Raw genomic sequence first — 21558 nt, forward strand, 5'->3', positions numbered from 1 at the left:
CAAACTGTCAGGATATGAAATTATGATAAATTTTGGGATTTAACCAAATTAGAAGCAGAGGATCAAGTTAAAGCTTACTGAGGCTTATATTTTGAATTTTATATAATGTCAAAATAAGTGCAATGCATGTATAACATTATACATGGATGTTTTATACATCATCAGATAGGACATGCGATGAGTGTACTTTATTTATGTTGGCATGATATTTATGTCATTCATTATATATTTGACATATTATAAATATGTCAAAGGTTGAATATAAAATGCATTGATCACTGATTATTATATATATGATTTTTATCATGAATATATATGATGTTTATTATGAATGTTACTTCGGGTATGAATTGCCCAATGTTAAAATTATATTTATATACATTGTCATGGATGGAATAAAAAAATAGACTATATGCCCAAGTATGTCATTGAGGAACAAGGTATAGTTGGCATGCCATAGAGTATAGCTACTGCAGGTTTTATATTAGCACTAGTGTGTAAGGACACTAAGTGCAGGTGGTGGGCACAACCATATGTGTCATATATGGATTAATACTAGAGTGTAAACCTAGTGTAGGTGGTGGGCACACCCTTATATGTCATATTCGAATTAGCATTAAAGCATAAGCTTAGTGCAGGTTTATCACTATGGTACATACATTTCACTCGAATACCCAGGGTCCTCAAGGTTTAAATTGGGCTATGGTTTAATGGTTAATAAATGGTAAACAGACAAATAAGCTTACGAGCTTGTGGAATGAATGACAAGTATACTGGTAAGACACTTTATATCCGATTATATCATGTTAATTTATGGTAACATGGTTGGAATGCAGGTAAAGTGATCACATTGCATTGAATATTATTTCTCATTTATATTTATATGTTGCATTACTTTGAATATTAATATGATTGCCTCACTAAGTGTATACTTAGCGTGTGATGATTTCACGCATAGGAAAAATGAGTAAGGAGCCGAGTTTGGCATCAATCACCAAGGAAATATTTACAGGTAACAATGATCACATCCTACTGTGTTCTAAAAGTTCTAGCTGGCATGTATATTAGAGTGAAATGTCTGCAATTTCTTAATATAACTAGTATTAGATATAATAAATAGTATGAAAAAATATTATTCTACAATTTTTATCTGAATAATTATTTTATAATAATTGTTCAAGTTATGAAATAAAATTTTACTTAGTTCAATTAAAGAAATGTTTTAAATTTCTTATGTTGCATCTGTAACTCGTATTAGTTCGCGTATACGGGTAATGGATGTTACATATTTGATGACGGTGGCTCACCCGGTGAGGAGACGAGCGATGGGGTGCGTGTATCACACGCGCTGGTCGGTGGAAGATCGTGGCTGGAGACAGTGGCAGGTGATAAAAGGCATTAGGGTAAAACCCTATTTTGAGGATGCATCTGGGCCCTTGATCTCCATCTTGATCTGACGGTTGAGATTTGGAGGCCCCCTCATCATTTGATAAAACCCTAATATGTTTGGGTTTTCATTATTGGGCTTCGGGTTGGATGGGCTTGATTATTGTAATGGACTATTATGGTTGGGTCTTGGACAAAATTAGGTGTCTACAATCGACCACCGCGTCCTTGTGTTCATCGTCCACCTCTATTTCTTCCACGATAATCACCATGATTTCCTCAATCTCATGTGTAGCTGCTACTGGCTTCTCCTTTGTGGATGTTCATTTTACTTTGCAACGCTTGCTCTAAATTTTTAATATCTTCATTTTGCTTCATTTTATGCTCATAGGCTTAGAGTGAACCCACAAGCTCATCGATTAATATTTGAGATAAATCTTTTGATTCTTCGATTGCCACGACCACATAATCAAATTTTCTTGTCAATGACCGTAAAAGTTTTCCATCACTCTGACCTCGTCGAACGATTCACCATTTCTTTTCATTTCATTTACGACCTCTTTCACATGATTAATATAATCATCGATGTTTTCTGTATTTTTCATTTTTAACATTTCAAACTTAACTCTTAAGGATTATAAATGTACCTTTTGTGCTTTTTGGCTCACGCTTGTTTTTCGGTCTTTGCATCTGAGATTTTTTTTCAAAGATAGATTTGTCTACTCCTTGAAAAATAAAGAACACTTTCTTATCTTTTTTGTGGTATTCTTTCAGTGTTCGTTTCTCTTCATTTGACAAGATTGCTTTTGCTGTTGCATTTTCGGGTTCGGTGTAACATTTCTCAACGACATCCCAACAATCTTGAGAACCAAGTAACACCTTCATTTGAATTCTCCAATTGCCATAATTCGCCTTTGTCAATCTCGAGATTTGTGGTTGAATCATGTTGGTGGTCTTCTCCGCTGCGTAAACTTGAACCAAGCTCTAGATACCAATTATTGGAAACATGAATGGACACTCAGTAATTTATAACTTGCACATTATTATTAATACGAAACAAAATATGAGTACAACACTAACTTTGGCTAGTTTACAAACACAACCCCACTATTAAAGCTTTTCTAAGCTTCACTATCTCTTGTATTTTTCCTTTCGCTCAATACTTTTTTCACCCACATACATATTCATCCTAAACTAAGCTAGAACACACATATATAAGATCAATTAACTGCCTAAATTTGCCACTTATTTCTTGCCATGATTATCTCCAATTTAGCAACTTAATTGATAAGATTTGCATGTGCTGCTAAGTCAATTGGTTTGTTGTTGCCGACTCTTTAATTTATTTTCCATTTGCCACGTTGAGCTGCTACATTTAATGTCTAAGCTTTGCCGCCTTAATCTTAATCTTTCATATGCTGCCACGTTAAACTTCATTATGCATCTTATCAAGAGTAAAAACTGTTGCATAGCACTTGTTACCTTTCTTTCAATTTGCTTAATTTCATGGAGTTTTTTGTTGCCATGTGTGCTGCCGACATATAATCAGGTTTGTTTTCTAAGAATTCTGGTTGGGTATGTATGGATTCTGATGAAGCTGTCTCGCTTATGACTAGTTGCAGCTTAATTGGTGGCTTGTTTCGAGATTCTTCTGGTGATGTTTTGTTGGCTTTCAATAATCACATCGAACACTCTCAAGTGCTAAAAGCTGAATTAAGGAGGATTTACGAAGGTTTGAAACTTGCATGAGCCCATGATTTTGTGCGTTTGATAGTGCAAACGAATAATGACGATGTGTATAGGTTGCTTTTTCATTTATTCGAAATTAGTTCCTTCGCTTTGGTTCTCCATTTGAAACTAGTCCATTCGCTTTACTGAGGGCGAATGCTGGTCTTTGTGCCAAAACCTGGTTCATAAATTTTCAAAAGAATTCTCGAGAAGCAAATGATACAACAGACTTCATAGTTAAGATAGACCCTTCCCCAAATGGATCGATTACTGTTTTCTATCGCTCCTGCTGCAACTGCTTAGTATTTTAAACAAAGACATTGATGGTCCCCTTACTTGTGCGCAAGGACTTAATGTAGTAGGTTAGACGTTTTTCTTTCATTAAAAAAGAAACTAAAATGATGCATACAAGTTTATAAACTATAAAGTTAAATCATAAATCCTAAATAAAATTAAAATAACTTAATAATAATTAAATAACTAAACAGTCATAAAGAATATTATAAACAAAAAATATAAAACTATTAAAATTTATTCGTGTACTGAACTAATAAAATGTAGCAAATTTTGATCGAATATTTTACTGATCTTTTTTTTCTTTCATAGCTTCGGGATGGAGTTTATATAGGAACAAGGGGATCCGAACGAACGAAAATATTAAACAAAAAACATGTTTGATAGTTGGTGCCTTTTAAACTTATTTTTACTTTTTGAATAGTCTAATATCTGTTTCGAAATTCTTTTGAACTACTAACAACGTACACACTCTACCACCGAAAACTCAACATCTTTAGAAGAAAGAAGACACCTAGTTAAGCTTATTGATAAGACATGTTACATAGGACAAACACACTTCTAATAAAACTTACTTTTGAAAAATGACCTGAAACTAGTGTTATTTCAAAAGTTTATTTTTAGAGTGATATCTGAGTAATCTAGCTGGAATATACACTACTATTTAACATCAACATATTTTATATTTGTTTCACATCTCAATAGATGTGTATACGTATATATTTCATGCAACAAAAGGGAAAATCGAAAAGTTGAAACTCCATAAAAAATTAAAACCTGGTAAAATAACTCCCCCATCAATCCAAATTTCAACAATCACATTTTATTGAAAAACAGCCAACACACCTTGATTTCAAGATAAATATGCATTAACTGACAGCCTCAAAAAAAATATAATCCTGTACTAAGCAAAGAATATTAGAAATTAACATCATTTAGCATCATTTTCATAAAACAATGTTATTTAGTATATCCAACTATATAAATTGTTGCAAATGGCTGTCGAGTAGCAGAATGTGTATGTTTCTTCTGTCCAGTTAGTACTTCAGTTTATGCCTAGTGTCATAATGTTAAATGTCCGGTCCAAGTTCATGATTTGCTTTCGATTCCTTCCTCATATTTCATTTTTCTTTGATCATACTACCAGGTCAACTGCCCAAAATTTGGTTGTCATTCTTCCATTTCTAACATAAAAGAATGTTGGCAATGAGACAGTTCGTCTAGTATAGTAAGCACTACACACATCTTCAACTCCATATTACCTCTGTGTACAGACAAAACATGTGATCCATCAAGTACATACACAGCAATTCTGCAACTCCTTTCAGCTCAGCTTATAGCTACAGTTACACAAAATTCGAAATGGCTACAGTTTTAGAATTTTATTCAAAGTTCAAATCCTCTACATTCCCCGAAAATTGAGGGGGCAACAGAGAAAATCCTAGGCACAAAATAAAAACTGGTGTCAATTAATCATGGAGCGGTAACTACTTATTTATCTCATGGCTGTATCAAGATAAGCACACACATCTAATAGTTCATCATCTGACAAAATCAAAACCCTGACACATTAAAATTGGGAGTACCGAAGTTTATGAAGAAACTCCATATGGGAGCAATGCAGCAGCCACAATTCTACCTTCCTCATTCAGTATGTTGTAAGTAGATGCAGCATTTCTCTGCAACAAGAGAACAAATTCTGAGCCTCAAGGTTGTAGTCAAAGTCAGTTCCTATTGGTCCTTATAGTTTCAGGCGTTGACTATAAACATGTATTAAATCACTTGCATAAATAATAAACAGCATTTCTGCACATGCATGATCAATAGAAACTATAGCTAGCTGTTTTGAGAAGAGAAATCAAACAAAAACATAACTATGTATGTGGATTCTAACAGATGAACGCAAAAGAGCTCTTTAATTAGGCCCGTTGCAAGCAGATAAATGACTGCAAAATTGTTGCTTAAATTCAAAGTACTGGACAAAAGAGAAGAAGAGAACAGCCTTTTAACCTTCTTTGATAAGGCCTAAATTTGATGCTCCAAGATTTACGTAGTAATTTAATTAGGTTCTTCAAAACACACAAATAAATGAGAAGCTTTCAACCTGAAGCATGCAGTAGGAAATAGATTGACAAGGAGGGGAGAGAAGGACCGGCTCTGCCATTTGGGAAATTAGTGATATTCAAGCAAATTATAGCCATGAAATGCCAAAAGTAAGTCGCCAACTTTAGGTATCAACTATAGTACTCAAATGGAAATGTCAATACCGAGTCTAAGGGTTCCAATTTCATGCCAGTAGAACTGATGAAGCGCCTGAGTTCAGGATCTACAGGTTCAATGTTCCTTCCACAGCCAAGAATCAAGATTTCTAAAATAATATAGGAGAGAATGTTCAGTGAGAACATAACTAGAAGAAAAGAAAAAACAGAAGTGTATGCGCAAACAAGCTTAATTCTATTTCTAACTGCATTTGGAAATCATTCCCAGCCTTCTCTGGTTCACTAGGTATAACAGCAGGTGACACTACTGAAATGCTTAAAACAAGCAAAATGATGCAGTGAAATACCAATAATTATCCCCAGAACCACACACACGCAGGCACATACAAAAGCCACGACATATCGATATCATGGGTTTTAACTGTGATTGTTAGCTTAAAAAGAGGATAAAGGCCATGCGCAAGAATCTTTGCATTGCAAGTGCTATTTTAACATCGAAGGGAACGACCTAAACTCCAAATGCCATAAAACCTTAATTAGGTCCACAAGATGATTGACCAAAGGGGATGCACTATTGATACCATTTACCAGGTATCAAGTTCATGTATAAATTGTTTGAAGCCTCACCTGGAATAGGACGTATGATTTGAAAGACGGATAAGCTGCAAAAAATACAACAAAGACAAAACGTCAGACAGGGGGAATCCCTAAAGTTTCAAAATTTCATTCTTAGATAGGAGAGGGGAGAAATATTAGTTAGCCAAGCCACCTGAAACTTATGCATAACCAATACATTGCACTAAGAAACCATAGCAGCAGAAAAGCATTGAACCCAATTGAAATGAAGTTAGAATAAAGGAAGTAAATACCTTTGAGGAGTAATTTCAGAAAAATTACGAGGGCCCCAATAAGTGGCCAAATTTTCCACACAAAGCAAGCTGCCTTCATAGTTGACGCCGTTGACAGTGAATCCAGTTTCCGTGTATCTGTCGATTCAGAATGATTCAAGAAAAATTCAGGGTGGTGTTGGAGAAAAGGAATAAAAAAAGGAGATGGGTGATGGAGAAAAGAAGCAAAACCGTTGGAAACGAAGCTGTTCATCAGGGACATTATCGATAAGATTGATCTGATCGTAGAGAGAGAAAGCGCGCCTGGGGGATGGCAAGACTGGACTTTGGGTCATCGTTGAAGAGGGCGAGTCTTTCCTCAGCCTTCTCATCAGTTTTGGTAGGGTTTCCACTGCTCTAACTCTCACCGCCATCTCCTTCCTCTACAATGTTCCTCTGGTCTCTAATTTCCGTCGAGGCCGCCACTTTTTACCCGAACACACCCCACCAACATGTATAAACGATCGAGACGACCTCGTTTAGTTGGCATTTTTCTTTCTTTTTGATTAGGATCGCTTTTTGTGTTATCTTATCAATTATTATAACTTAATTAGGGTAAACTACATGTTTAACATCTAGATTATTAATTTTGGGTTTTTTACCTAAACTTTCATTTTTTCTTCAAAAGCATAACTAAGTTTAGTTTTTGTTTCATTTTGGTACCCCACTGTTAAAAGCTTAATGGATGGGCTGACGTGGCATAGATCTGGAGGACGAACGACCAATCTGAACAGTGGACCACGAGAGAATGACGAGTTGACCAACATAGTTCAGTTTCAAGCCCATCAAACGATAGACTATGGAGATCGCAGGATAGATAAATTGTAACACCCCTAACCCGTATCCGACCCGGATACGAATCCGATGTGTCACATTGATTTTTCAAAGCATTTACTTTTTAAAACTTGTTGGAAATCTAAAACTTTTGTTTATATTTAACCTATGGAACCTTTAAATAAAAATAATTAACGAAATTCAAACTCAAATTTAAAATAAAACTTAATAATTTGTATAAATACAATCAAGTATTTTTACAATATCAGATCAGAGCATATATGATTTAAACATCTGATTACATGCCAACACACTTAATACAACAAAATAACATACTGTGTAAATCATTTCTTATCTGATCTTCTTCCAGAGTATGTTGTATTGATTGATTCTAACTTTGATCTTCCTGCTTCTTTGTACCTACGTGTGAAACACGCACACGCTAAGTCGTGGACTTAGTGAGACATATAAAGTGCATAATAAAACATTAAAAGACTTAATCATAATCTGAGCATTTCATAAAATCATGTAATAAAGAAACCATAAAACATATTATAGAACCAAAACATATATATATATATATATATATATATATATATATATATATATATATATATATATCATCATCATGTACTATTCATTTATATATTTTCTTTTAATAGCCCATGGTATATCATTGAGAACTTAAGGTATGTGAGTGCATTGAAGTTGTCCATTAATGTTGTCACCACAGCTCGTATAAATTGCACCGAAGTGCCGCGTAGAATATACACCAAAGTGCCACATAGAAATGTCTCGAATGACCACATAGATATGTCCCGAAAGACCGCATAAAAATGTCTCGAAAGACCACGTAAAATTGTCCTTCAGGACCGCGTAGAACCCTCGACTCTTGACATACCAATTATACATTTAGCTCTCATATCACATACTTTTGGGCTTTATCATTTATATCATTTCACATAGCTTATATCACATTGACAAATAATCACATAGACTATGTCACATGGCTTATATCACATTTTCATATAATCACGTAGTTCAATATCACATAGTATATATCACATTTTCACATAATCCCATAGATCATGTCACATAGCATGAAATATAAACAATGCATGTTCACGTAGTAACAGAATCAAAACTATGCTTATATTCGTGTAAACATATAATCATACTATTTCATAATCTTTCAAACATTATTTTTAATCAATTATCGGAAATAGACTCATCGCAAACCTTCTTTCCATAAGACATTATATATAGTAGTATGCATTCACCTTAGCCTCACTTAGTCAGATCAAAACTTTTATCTCTCTCTTGGTCAATCTTATATCGTCGATTCGTCCGGAACTTGCTTTTATTCGATATCTACACAATTATACGATCAATATGAATATCGAAATTTGAATCACTATTAATCAATCACCAATAACTTAATTCAAAAGAAACACATTAATTCACAATTTCATTCTGAATAGTATCGGTACCCTAAGCCTACTATCGATACTTCCTCTCTAAGGTATCGATACTATACTTTAGTATTGATACCCAATCGACATTCTGGAATTCGACTTCTAAAAATGGTACTGATACTTGTCTATTAGTATTGATATCCTTGTTATCGATGTTACTCCTTTGTATCGATACTGTTTAAAAGATTCATACATTTTTACCTTATGGTATCGATATTGTTCTTCCAGTACTGATACCCAAACACATATTTCACCCTTTTTTACTTTGGAGTATCAATACTGTTCATCTAGTACCGATACCCTTGCCCAGAAATCACCTTTCTCATTTAAAATAATTACCAAAACTCAGTTAAAACCCTTCATTTTAACTCATTTCAGGCCTTTAAACTACAACACACTTATTAAAACTAACTTGTCTCACTTTAATACTCATCAACACCCAAAATCTCATTAGAACACTAGGAAACAAAAATCACACCAAATAATCAACATACCCCAAATCCATTTCTAACACTTTAGATTTTTTTATTCCAGCTTATGACAAGTCAAATATGATTTTAAAATCCATTTATTAACTCTTTCTCATCAATTCACTCAAAAACCCTTTATATTCAATCATCCATAACTTGTAAATATTTTAGTTTCCGGTTCTCTTTAAGCTTTCTCAAGTTCCCTTAATACTCCAAGAATCAAAACAAATCATAAATTACAAGAAATAACTAAGTTAAAGATTCCTTACCTTATCCAAGCACTCACGGTGGAAAGGAGGAAGAAAGGATAAAGAAATAAAGAATTCTAGATTCATTAACTATTTCTTCTTTCCACGTGTATATAATACCTTTATAATGAAGGTTAAATTCATTTCTTTGTTAAATGACCATTATGCCCTTCCATCTTTCAATTCTTGCTAATCAACCTACACCAAAATTTTCCAATTAAATCCCTGAACTTTTCAATTTATCAAAATTAACCACAAAATTTTAAAATCTTACACTTTAGTCACTAGCCCGGTTTTTTGGATGTTACAAATCTCCCCCTTAAGAAATTTCGTTCTCAAATTTTCACTGCATAAAGAGATGGGGAAATTGTCTACGCATATTCTCCTCACGTTCTCATGTTGTTTCTTCTACTTTGTGATTCCTCCACAAAACTTTCACTAATAGAATCGTCTTATTTCTGAGCTGTTTAACCTCATATGCCAAAATTTGAACCGATTCTTCCTCATAAGTCAAGTCAAGTTGGACTTCTATCTCTTCCGATGCAACGATATGAGAATGATCATATTGGTATCTTTTAAGCATATAAACATGGAAAACATCATGAATCTTCTCCATTTTCGGTGGCAAAGCTAACTGATATGCCACTGGTCACACTCTCTTAACAACCTCATATGGGCTAATAAATATGGGGCTAAGTTTTCATTTCCGGCCAAAACGTAACACTTTCTTCCACGGAGATACTTTCAGAAATATTTTATCTCCAACTTCGAACTCAATCTATTTTCTCTTTAGATCAACATATGACTTCTGTCTATCGGCTGCCACTTTGAGATTATGGTGAATCACTTGAACTTTCTCATCTACTTCCTTGATTAAGTCAGGACCAAGAATTTCCCGATCCTTAAGCTTGTACCAATTCAGTGGTGTACGACACTTTCTCCCATACAAAGCCTCATAAGGGGTCATCTTAATGTTGGACTGATAACTATTGTTATAAGAAAATTCGGAAAGTGGCAAATATTTTTCCCAAGATCCTTTGAACTCGATAACGCATGCCCTTAACATATCTTCCAGGATTTGTATAGTCCGCTCGGACTGTCCATCTGTCTGAGGGTGAAAAGTTGTATTATAATTCTATTGAGTCCCTAAGGCTCCATGTAAAGCTTTCCAAAATCTCTATGTAAACTGAGGATCTCGATCAGAAATTATCGAAACAGACACACCATGCAGTCGAACAATCTCTTTGATATACAATTCAAAATACTTATCCATGGAGAAATCAACTCGAACTGGACTAAAGTGTGCTGACTTAGTCAATCGGTTAACTATCACTCATATTGAATCTCTTTTATTCAGAGTTAAAGGTAACCTTGTTACAAAATCCATCGTTACATTCTCCCATTTCCACTGAGGAATAAATATTGGTTGCAGTAATACTGAAGGAGCTTGATGCTCCGCTTTTACTTGCTGACACATCAAACATTTGGATACAAATTTCGTGAACCTTATTTTCATTCCTGATCACCAATAGAGACTCTTAAGATCCATATACATCTTATTTCCACCTGGGTGCATAGTCGACGGACTACAATGAGCTTCTATCAAGAAGTCACTCTTCTATTCCTCATTATCCTGAATAACAAGACTCCCACAATAATGCAAATTTCCATCGAGCTTAACCTCAAAATCCTTATTTCCTTCATTTTCCAATTGTTTCATATTTTTCAAACACTTATCATCTTTACTTTGTAATTGTTTGATTCGATCCAGCAATGTTGGCTTAAGCTTTAATTCCGCACATAATGCACCATTTCCATTTAATGACAATCTCGCATTTAAAGCTCTAAAAGCTGAGAATATCTTCCGACTTAATATCTTCCGACTCAGAGCATCATTTACCACATTTGCTTTCCCAAGATGAAAATCAATCATTACATCATAATCTTTGAGAAGCTCAATTCATCTTCATTGTCTCAAATTAAGCTCTTTCTGAGTCATCATATACTTCAAACTCTTGTGATCCGTGTAGAGGTAGCAACGCTCACCATATAAGTAGTGACGCCATATTTCCAAAGCGAACACTACTGCAACCAATTCTAAATCATGCGTCAGATAGTTCTTCTCGTGCGGTTTCAATTGTCTCGATACATATGCTACTACTTTACCTTCATGCATCAGTACACATCCCAAGCCATTATGTGATACGTCACTGTAAACAACATAGTTCTTACCCGATTCGGGTTGGACCAATATTGAAGCTTCTGTCAAAATTCTCTTTAACGCTTCAAAACTCTTGATATTCAGGGGTCCAAGCAAAAGATACATTTTTACTCAGTAACTTGGCCAAAGGCAAAGCTATCATCGAAAAGATTTTAACGAATCTTTGATAATAACCTGCAATACCTAGGAAACTCTGAACTTTTGACAAATTCTTTGGAATTTCTTAGTCTAATATGGCTTTTATCTTCTGAGGATCTACCCGATTCCATCTGCAGATACCACATGGCCAAGAAATGTCACTTCAGTTAACCAAAGATCACACTTAGACAATTTAACATATAGTTTCTTATCTCGTAGAGTTTGTAGAACAACTCTAAGATGTGTGTCATATTCTTCATTAGACTTTGAATACACTAAAATATTGTCAATGAAGACAACCACGAACTAATCAAGATAGGGTTAAAACACTTTATTCATTAGATCCATAAACGCAATAGGTGCATTAGTCAACCCAAACGACATAACGATGAATTCGTAATGACCGTATCTCATCTTAAAAGTCGTATTTGGAATGTCTCTTTCTTGAATCTTCAATTGATCATAACCAGAGTGCAAATCGATCTTAGAGAATACCGAAGCTCATTTTTAATTGATCAAACAAATCATCGATTCTAGGGCGAGAATAGTTATTATTGATTGTCACCTTGTTGAGTTTTCTATAATCAATGCAAAGACACATAGACCCATATTTCGTCTTTACAAATAACACCGGAGCTTCCCAAGGTGACATACTAGGTCTTTTCTCCTTAACTCGAGTATCTATCACATTAGCAATGAAAGCTTAAAATCCTTGTGACAATAACTTCTAAGCCGACATCACTGATATAACATTAGCTAACGGATTAAATTTTTCACTGGTCACAATCACTTCTAATCCATCGGGCTTATCAAAATTACTCTCTTCAATCTACAGTCAACATTGGCATGATAATGATACAACCAGTCCATTCTCAGAATTACTTCAAATTCGTCAAAGGGTAATTCCATCAGATTAGCAGGGAATTCAATTCCCTGAATCCTTGTGGGACACCCTCGACATAACTGATTCACCCGAGCACTATGCCCTAATGGGTTAGTCACTATTACATCGTTACTTATTGCTTCTAATTGGATTCCCAATTCTCTCACCAATTTGCTACTAATGTATGAATAAGTTGATTTCAGATTAATGAAAAGTAAAACAAATTTATCATATTATTGAAAAGTACATGCAACGATCTCAGGATCATCGCGATCTTCATTGGTCTTTATATTGTAAACTCGGGTAGTTGAACGCATCTCATGTTAAGTGGATGACTCGGACTGATTCCTTCGTTTACCTCTTCCTCTACCTATATGAGATACTGAAACAGATCGCTCAGATTGGGCAGGCTCTCCGATCATCATTGGACAATCCCGGATAAAATGTCCAGTGTCCCTACATCTAAAGCAGGCTCCGAAGACTACCCGACATACTCCGATATGATTCTTCCCATAATGTTGACACTATCTCGATTGACCTTGATTTAATCTTCCTGCTCCATACCCTATTGATTGAGTATGTCTAGCTCTCATCGGATTTGATCCTCTGGCAGAGAATGCAGCTCACTTGGATCTCGTCTGAGATCAAAAACTGGAATCTCTGCCTCTCTTTGATGGTGCTGAGCTCGACAAAGCACCAGCTCTCTTGGACATCTGAGTTTTTTGTTCTCTAAACCTTTCATTCTAAGCTCTCTCTAGAGCTTTAGCACGGTGACCACTTCCTGAAATAAAAATATATTTAAAACTATCAACAACTTTTTCAATCTGGGGCATAAACCCTTAACAAACTAATCTCATACATATTTTCAGTCAGAACCAGCTCAGCAGCAAATCTACTCAACTTATTAAACTCGCGCTCATATTCATACATGGTGCAATTCCCCTGCCTCAAGCTCATGTCACTTGACATTTTCATGGTGACATTAGTCCACCATAACCGAGCTTGCCCTCGTAGCAAAGAAATCATTTCATCTAACTTCTCCACTTCAGAATAGTGGATACCCTCCAACATTATCTTGACATCATTTAACCAAAGGTCCGCAACAACATGACCTTCCTCAGCCTCACCCTTAAATTCAGGAGCTCCTAATCCTTTCAACTCTTTTACTACATTTATTCTAGGAGTTAAGGGAGCATGAGGTTGGAAACGCATCAAAAGAACATCCAACGTCCTGAAAAAACGCTCCATGATCTTGTACAGACACTCCCTGTCGTGCTTATTCTACACTTTTCCTGGCCAGGACAGGTGAATTGGTACTACCTTCATGTCTTTCATCTCCCGCTTCACTTCGGGAGCTCTCGTGATTAGACATCTAATGAAACATAACCATTTAACTCTATTAGCAAGACATCATACTCATTACTTATCAGATCAGAAATTTTTTACTTTTGTTGGCATATATACTTTTTAAAAGACATTTGAATTTGGTTAATACCTAGAATCGGCTAAACCATAGCTCTGATACCATTAAATGTAACACACCTAACCCGTATCCGACCCAGATACGAATCCGATGTGTCACATTGACTTTTCAAAGAATTTACTTTTTAAAACTTGTTGGAAATCTAAAACTTTTGTTTAAAGTTAACTAATGGAACCCTTCAATAAAAAATAATTAACGAAATTCAAACTCAAATTTAAATAAAACTTAATAATTTGAATAAATACAATCAAGTATTTTTACAAAATCATATCAGAGCATATACGTTTTAAACATCTGATTACATGCCAACACATTTAACACAACAAAATAACATACTGTGTAAATCGTTTCTGATATGATCTTCTGGAAAAATATGTTGTATTGATTGATTCTAACTTTGATCTTCTTGTTTCTTTGTACCTACGTGTGAAACAATTACACGCTAAGTCGTGGACTTAGTGAGGCATATAAAGTGCATAATAAAACATTAAAACACTTAATCATAATCTGAGCATTTCATAAAATCATGTAATAAGGAAACCATAAAACATATCATAGAACCAAAACATACATATATATATCATCATCATCATCATACACCATTGATTTATATCTTTTCTTTTAATAGCCCATGGTACGTCACTGAGAACTTAAGGTATGTGAGTGCATTGATGTTGTGCACTAATGTTATTACCACAGCTCGTATAAATTACATCAAAGTTCCCCGTAAAATATTTACCAGAGTGCCACATAGAAATATCCCGAATGACCATATAGATATATCCCGAAAGAACGCGTAAAAATATCCCGAAGAACCACGTAGAATTATCCCGAAGGATTGCGTAAAACCCTCGATTATTGGCATGCCAATTATAAATTTAGCTATCATATCACATACTTTTGGGCTTTATCATTTATGCCAAGTCATATATCTTATATCACATAGAAAAATAATCACATAGACTATGTCACATGGCTTATATCAAATTTTTATATAATCACGTAGTTTAATATCACATAGCGTGTATCACATTTTCACATAATCCCATAGATCATGTCACATAGCATGAAATATAAACAATACATGTTCATGTAGTAACATAATCAAAACTATTCTTATATTCATGTAAACATATAATCATATCATTTCATAAACTCTCAAACATTGTTTTTAATCAATTATCGAAAATAGACTCATTGCAAGTCTTCTTTCCATAAGACAATATATATAGTAGTATGCACTCACCTTAGCCTCACTTAGTCAAATCAAAACTTTTATCTCTCTCTTGGTCAATCTTATATCGTCGATTCGTCCGGAACTTGCTTTTGTTCGATAACTACACAATTATACGATCAATATTAATGTCAAAATCCAAATCACTATTTGATCATCAATAACTTAAGTCAAAAGAAACACTTTAATTCACAATTTCATTCTGAATAGTATCGGCACCCTAAGCCCAATACCGATACTTCCTCTCTAGGGTATCAATACTATACTTTAGTATCGATACCCAATCGACATTCTGGAATTCGACTTCTAAAAATGGTACCAATACTTGTTCATTAGTATCGATAATCTTGGTATCGATGTTACTCTTTCGGTATCGATACTGTTTAAAGGATTCATGCACTTTTACCTTATGGTATCTATACAGTTCTTCCAGTATCGATACCCAAACCCAGATTTTACCCTTTTTTTGCTTTGAAGTATCGGTATTGTTAATCCAGTACCGATACCCTTGCCCAGAAATCACCTTTATCCTTTCGAGAGTTTACCAAAACTTAGCTAAAACCCTTCATTTTAACTCCTTTCAAACCTTTAAACTACAATACACTTATTAAAACTAACTTGTATCACTTTAATACTTCTCAACACCCAAAATCTCACTAGAACACTAGGAAACAAAAATCACACCAAATAATCAACATACCCCAAATCCATTTCTAACACTTTAGATTTATTATTCCAGCTTATGACAAGTCAAATATGATTTCAACATCCAATTATTAACTCTTTCTCATTAAATCACTCAAAAACCCTTTATATTCAATCATACATAACTTGTAAATATTTTAGTTTCTACTTCTCTTTAAGTTTTCTCAAGTTTCCTTAATACTCCAAGAATCAAAACAAATCATAAATTACAAGAAATAACTGAGTTAAACATTCCTTGCCTTAGCCAAGCACTCACGGTGGAAAGAAGGAAGAAAGGATAAAGAAAGAGAGAATTATAGACTTCTCATATAACTCTTTCTTCTTTCCACGTGTATATAATACTTTTATAATGAATTTTAAATTCATTTATTTGTCTAATACCCATTTTGCCATTCTATCTTTCAATTCTTTCTAATCAACCTACACCAAAATTTTCTAATTAAATCCCTAAACTTTTCAATTTATCAAAATTAACCATAAAATTTTAAAATCTTACACTTTAGTCACTAGCCCGATTTTTATGATGTTATAGAAATCAAAGAGTCAATCGTCGATTCAGGAAAATTGAGGCATTTTTTGGTGAAACGAAGGTCGAAATCGCGTTTAGGGGGTTTAAAGGTGTGAGATTGAAAGTTTGGGTTTAACTGGCCAACGGATGCGACGACCGATGACTGTAAATGCAACATCCATCGAGCACGTCCATTAATTTTTTAACGATAGGGTACTAAAATGAAATAAAAACTAAACGTTAGTATAGTTTAAAAATGAAAGTATAGGTACTAAAACGACCAAAATTGATAGTTTAGATACTAAATGTGTAATTTACAAATTAATTATTAATTGGGCAATTTGAGTCTAATAGATCAACTCCATTATATATTTTTATAAAATTTAATTTAATTAACTAATTAGTAAACTAGATATCGGTAATTAATTAAAAAAACTACTAACTTATGTAGACACTCTTTTTCGTCCGGGACATCAAGGGTTTTTATTACAATATTTATAGTATATAATATATAAAAAATAATTTCACCGAGCTAGTGACCAAAATGTAAGAATTTAAAATTTAGCAGTTTAATTGGAATAAGTTGAAAAGTTCAAGGACTAATTGTTGGAAATTGTGCTTAGGACTTAATTGCAAAAAGGGAAAAATGGAAGGACAAAAAGGTCTTTTATCATTATATGAATTTAAAATTCATTTGAAAAGATATTTAAGCCTAGAAAGAGGATAAAAGAAGAAGAATCTGGAAAAGTTTGGCTCATCTCTCTTTTTCTTCCTTTTTAAGTCGTGAACCTCAATTTCCAAGGTGAGTGATTTACAAGTTGATTGTTTCTTGAATTTTAAGTTGGTTTTTGGTCTTTGGGGAAATATATAAGGTTAAAAAAGCTTAAGGTTGATTAAAACTAAGAGATGGGTGAATTATTGATGAATTAGTTAAAGGAGTTTTTAAGAGTTTTGATGATAGGGTTTAGTATTTGGATTTCTAAGGATAAATTTGACTTGTCAATGGTTTAATTAAAAAGTTAGAAGTATTAGAAGTGATTGAAAATAAGTTTGATTAATTGGGATGATTTTTGGTTTCAAGTGATTATGTGGGATTTTGGATGTTTAGGTGTGTTAAAGTGATATAAATTGGTTTTAATAAGTGTAGTTGAGTTTAAAGGCTTGAAAGGAGATTAAAGTGGGAGATTTAAGTGAGTTTTGGTAAATTTTTGAGTTGAATGGGTAAATTCTGGGTAAGGGTATCGGTACTGGATGAACAATATCGATATTCAAAGCAAAATTAAGAGAAATTTGTATTGGAATATCGATACTGGAAGAATAATATTGATACTATAAGGTAGAATTGTGTGAATTAGTAAAACAATATCGATATCGAAGGAGTAGCATCGATACCTTTTGGTATCGATACTAATGTACAAGTATCGACACCATTTTTGGAAGTCGAATTCCGAATTGTAGATAGGGTATCGATACTGAAGTATATTATTGATATCATAGTGAGGAAGTATCGGTACTGGGCCTAGGGTACCGATACTATTTAGATTGAAATTTTGAATTAGATGTTTCGTTTAACTTAAGTTATTGAGGATTGATTAGTGATAAGGATTGTGATTTGACTAAGTGAGGCAAAAAGGTGAGTACATACTACTATATATATATATATTGTTTTATGGAAAGAAGACTTGCGATGAGTCTATTTCCAATGTTTTGATTAAAACAATATTTTCAATGTTTATTAAATGTTTTGAATAAATTTTACATGAGTATAAATATGGTTATGATTCCATTACTACATGAATATGCACTGTTTACATTTCATAATATGTGATAGTGATCTATTTCATTATATGAACATGTGATATAAGCTATGAGAATATGTATAAATGGTAAAGCCCAAAAGTATGTGATATGAGAGCTAAAGGTATAATTGGCATGCCAAGAGTCGAGGGTTCTACGCAATCTACGGGACAATTCTACGTGGTCCTTTGGGACATTTCTACGCGGTCCTTCGGGACATTTTTACAATGCCCTTAGAGACATATCTATGTGGTCATTCGGTGCATATTCTACGCGGTACTTCGGTGCAATTCTATGCGGCAGTTTCGACTGCAACTCAGTGCACAACCTCAATGCACTCACATACCTTAAGTTCTCAATGATGTACCATGGGCTATTAAAAGAAATGATATAAATGAACAGTGCATGATAATACACGTTTTTGTTTTGTGAAATGTAATATGATTTATTTTTATGCATTTTATGCCTCACTAAGTCAAAAACTTAGCGTGTGAGTGTTTCACACGTAGGTTCAAAGAAGCCGGAAGAACAAACCTAGGACAAGTCAAGACATTATATCTCTACTAAATATCAGATCAGAAACATTATAAACAATATGTCATTGTGTTGTACTAAAGGCTGTTGGCATGTAACTAAATGTTTAAATCGCATGTGCTCTTATCACTTTTTGTAAACTTACTTTTTTACATTTATTTAAATTATTAAGTGTTTATTTTTATTTGATCTTGAGTTATCAATATTTACTTTCATGAAAGGGTTCCACCATTTTAATACAAATAAATGTTTAAATTTTTAACTACTTTTAAAAGTCAATGTGACACCTAGGATACATATCCGGGTTAGATACAGGTTAGGGGTGTTACAATATATAATATATTGTTTTTTAAAATATATGATTTTTGAAAATATATTATATAGTTTTGAAATCATATAAAATATATGACTTCTGAAAATAGTTTTAAAAACATATATAATATATATAATTTTTGAAATCATATTATATAGTTTTTAAAAATATAATATATGTTATATAGTTTTTAAAATAAATATAGTGTACGTATTATATATATATATATATATATATATATATATATATTATTTATAATATTATATTATATTATATTATATTATATTATATTATATTATATTATATTATATTATATTATATTATATTATATTATATTATATTATATTATATTATATTATATTATATTATATTATATTATATTATATTATATTATATTATATATATTATATATATTATATTATATTATATTTATATATATATTATATTATATTATATTATATTATATTATATTATATTATATTATATTATATTATTATTATTAATATTAATATTATTTTTCGGTTTATTTGTTGGTCCAAATTCAGTCCAAATAAAAGTCCAACAAAGTCCATCCCACAGTCCAAATACATGTCCAAGTCAAAGGTAAAGTCCAAGTCCAACCGGTCCAGAGTAAAGCCCAACCGAAGCAAGCCTGACCCAGCAAGCCTGGTAAGGCCCAAGCCCGTTTGCCTGACCCAGCAGGGGATAGGGTTACACACTTTAGCAAAGGTGTTGTAAGCCTGGTGGCTAGCCAACGTGTAATGGCCGGCGAAGCAAATTAGAGCGAATATGTCCTGTGATTTTCGGCCAACAACAAGCAATAACAAACCGAAGCAAAATCGGAGTGGAATCAAAACAACAACTTCCTCAAGCTTGAATAAATTGAAAAATGGGGAAAACGACCCCCGAGATGATCGAAAACACCCCCGGCGGGGGCCTATATAAATACCACCCTGAGAAGCCAACAAAACACATGGAAAAACCCAAGCAGTATACCAATAAAATCAACAGAGAAACCAAGCAAAACAACGAGTAAAAAATCCAGCAAAAAAATTCGAAAATAGCGACGAGGATCACAAAAAAATATCAAAGCTAGCGTCGGTTTTTGACTCAGAGGAAGGTCATCACCGAGACTCGAAGAGTCATCGTCGGAAAAGGCAAATGCCTAAACTTTTAGCGTAGATCTACGCCAACAGGGAGATTTTCAGATATTTTGATGATGGATTTGGTTTTGGGGAGTTGAGAGGAAGATTCGGGGGGTAGGTTTGAGTTTTTCAGCCACCGGTGGTGGTGACCGGAGCGGCGGGCGACGATGCTCTCTAGGTGCCGGCGGGTGGCCGGCTAGGTGGGGAAGGAGAGTACTTGAGATAGTTTTTTTAGAAGCTTTTTTGAGACATGAGTGAAATGAGTTTTTTTTGTTTTGGACTATTTATAGGGAGGACCTTAGTGCAATTATGAAATAGTTAAATTATTTTCGCAATCCCTGTGGTTTTGATGTGTAATTCATCTTGGTCACCTATTGTAATTTTATCCTTAAATTTTGAATTAATTCAATTAATCCCAATTTATATTTCTTATAATTTACAAATTGACCCCCTAACGTTTTATATTTTCCTTATAGCTTGCAATTAACATCAATTTGACCCTTAATTTTTAATTCTTTTCAATTTGATCCTTTTTCAATGTTTTTATATTTTATTACTTTTTGTTTTGTTTTATTTTATTATTTAACATTAATTCAACCTTTTTAGGGCAATTTTGAATCGGTGTAAGGTAAGTAATTCAGATCAAATGTTTAAATTTTAATTTTAACTTCTAATTTTCGCAATTAAGGTGTCCAAACAACCTAATTTAAAATGATCGATGGTGGCCGTGGCTCCATAACACATCAAATTAAGTCAAAACCCGATTCTGGGACCACCTAAAAGACAGTTACGACAAATTATATTATAATGATAATTCTTTTGATAATACATAATAATTCTTTATTCTTTAGCAAATTCGTCATTGTACTTGGAAGGGAATCAAACAAAATTTATCCTATTGGTCTGTCACGACTAATAGTTGCAAGCATATCAACTACACTGTTACGAGCACGCCTTATATGTCTTAGCATCACAACCCAATCCTGTCGCATTAGATCGTAGTTGACCTCAATGATCGTATTGTCTTGTATTAACGTAGAATCTTGTGTTAAGATACTATATACCTCAAGTGAACCGGTCTTTAATTTCACTTTTCTACATCCCAGACGTCATGTA

At 33.6% G+C, this 21558-nt stretch overlaps 1 protein-coding gene across 2 annotated transcripts; it reads right to left on the bottom strand.

Moving 5' to 3' along the window:
* Positions 1 to 4692: 4692 nt before the first annotated feature.
* On the bottom strand, positions 4693 to 6927 carry LOC120138502 (NADH dehydrogenase [ubiquinone] 1 alpha subcomplex assembly factor 3-like). Of its 2 annotated transcripts, XM_039153951.1 has the most exons (6): positions 6707 to 6927; positions 6497 to 6613; positions 6255 to 6289; positions 5676 to 5776; positions 4995 to 5087; positions 4693 to 4849 (listed from the first exon to the last, which is right to left on the bottom strand). In XM_039153951.1, exons 1-5 carry the CDS (start codon positions 6886 to 6888, stop codon positions 5001 to 5003), a joined length of 522 nt encoding a protein of 173 aa, XP_039009882.1. In that variant the 5' UTR covers positions 6889 to 6927; the 3' UTR covers positions 4693 to 4849; positions 4995 to 5000. The 2 variants fall into 2 exon arrangements, with proteins under 2 accessions (XP_039009882.1, XP_039009881.1); XM_039153950.1 differs by having other exon boundaries at positions 4693 to 5087.
* Between the last annotated feature and the right edge of the window lie 14631 nt (positions 6928 to 21558).

Source organism: Hibiscus syriacus, unplaced genomic scaffold (genome assembly GCF_006381635.1).
Source record: "Hibiscus syriacus cultivar Baekdansim isolate YM2019G1 unplaced genomic scaffold, ASM638163v2 tig00110694_pilon, whole genome shotgun sequence".
NCBI classification, from domain to species: Eukaryota; Viridiplantae; Streptophyta; class Magnoliopsida; order Malvales; family Malvaceae; genus Hibiscus; species Hibiscus syriacus.

Bases quoted from the DNA above. Each gene is read 5' to 3' on its own strand.
- LOC120138502 (XM_039153951.1), bottom strand. From the start codon at position 6,888: ATGGCGGTGAGAGTTAGAGCAGTGGAAACCCTACCAAAACTGATGAGA. The intron at 6,290-6,496 runs GTATTTACTTCC...TATTTTTTGCAG, and splicing joins TCTGAAATTACTCCTCAAAG to CTTATCCGTCTTTCAAATCA. The intron at 5,088-5,675 runs GTATTGACATTT...CTCTTGTTGCAG, and splicing joins AATTGGAACCCTTAGACTCG to AGAAATGCTGCATCTACTTA.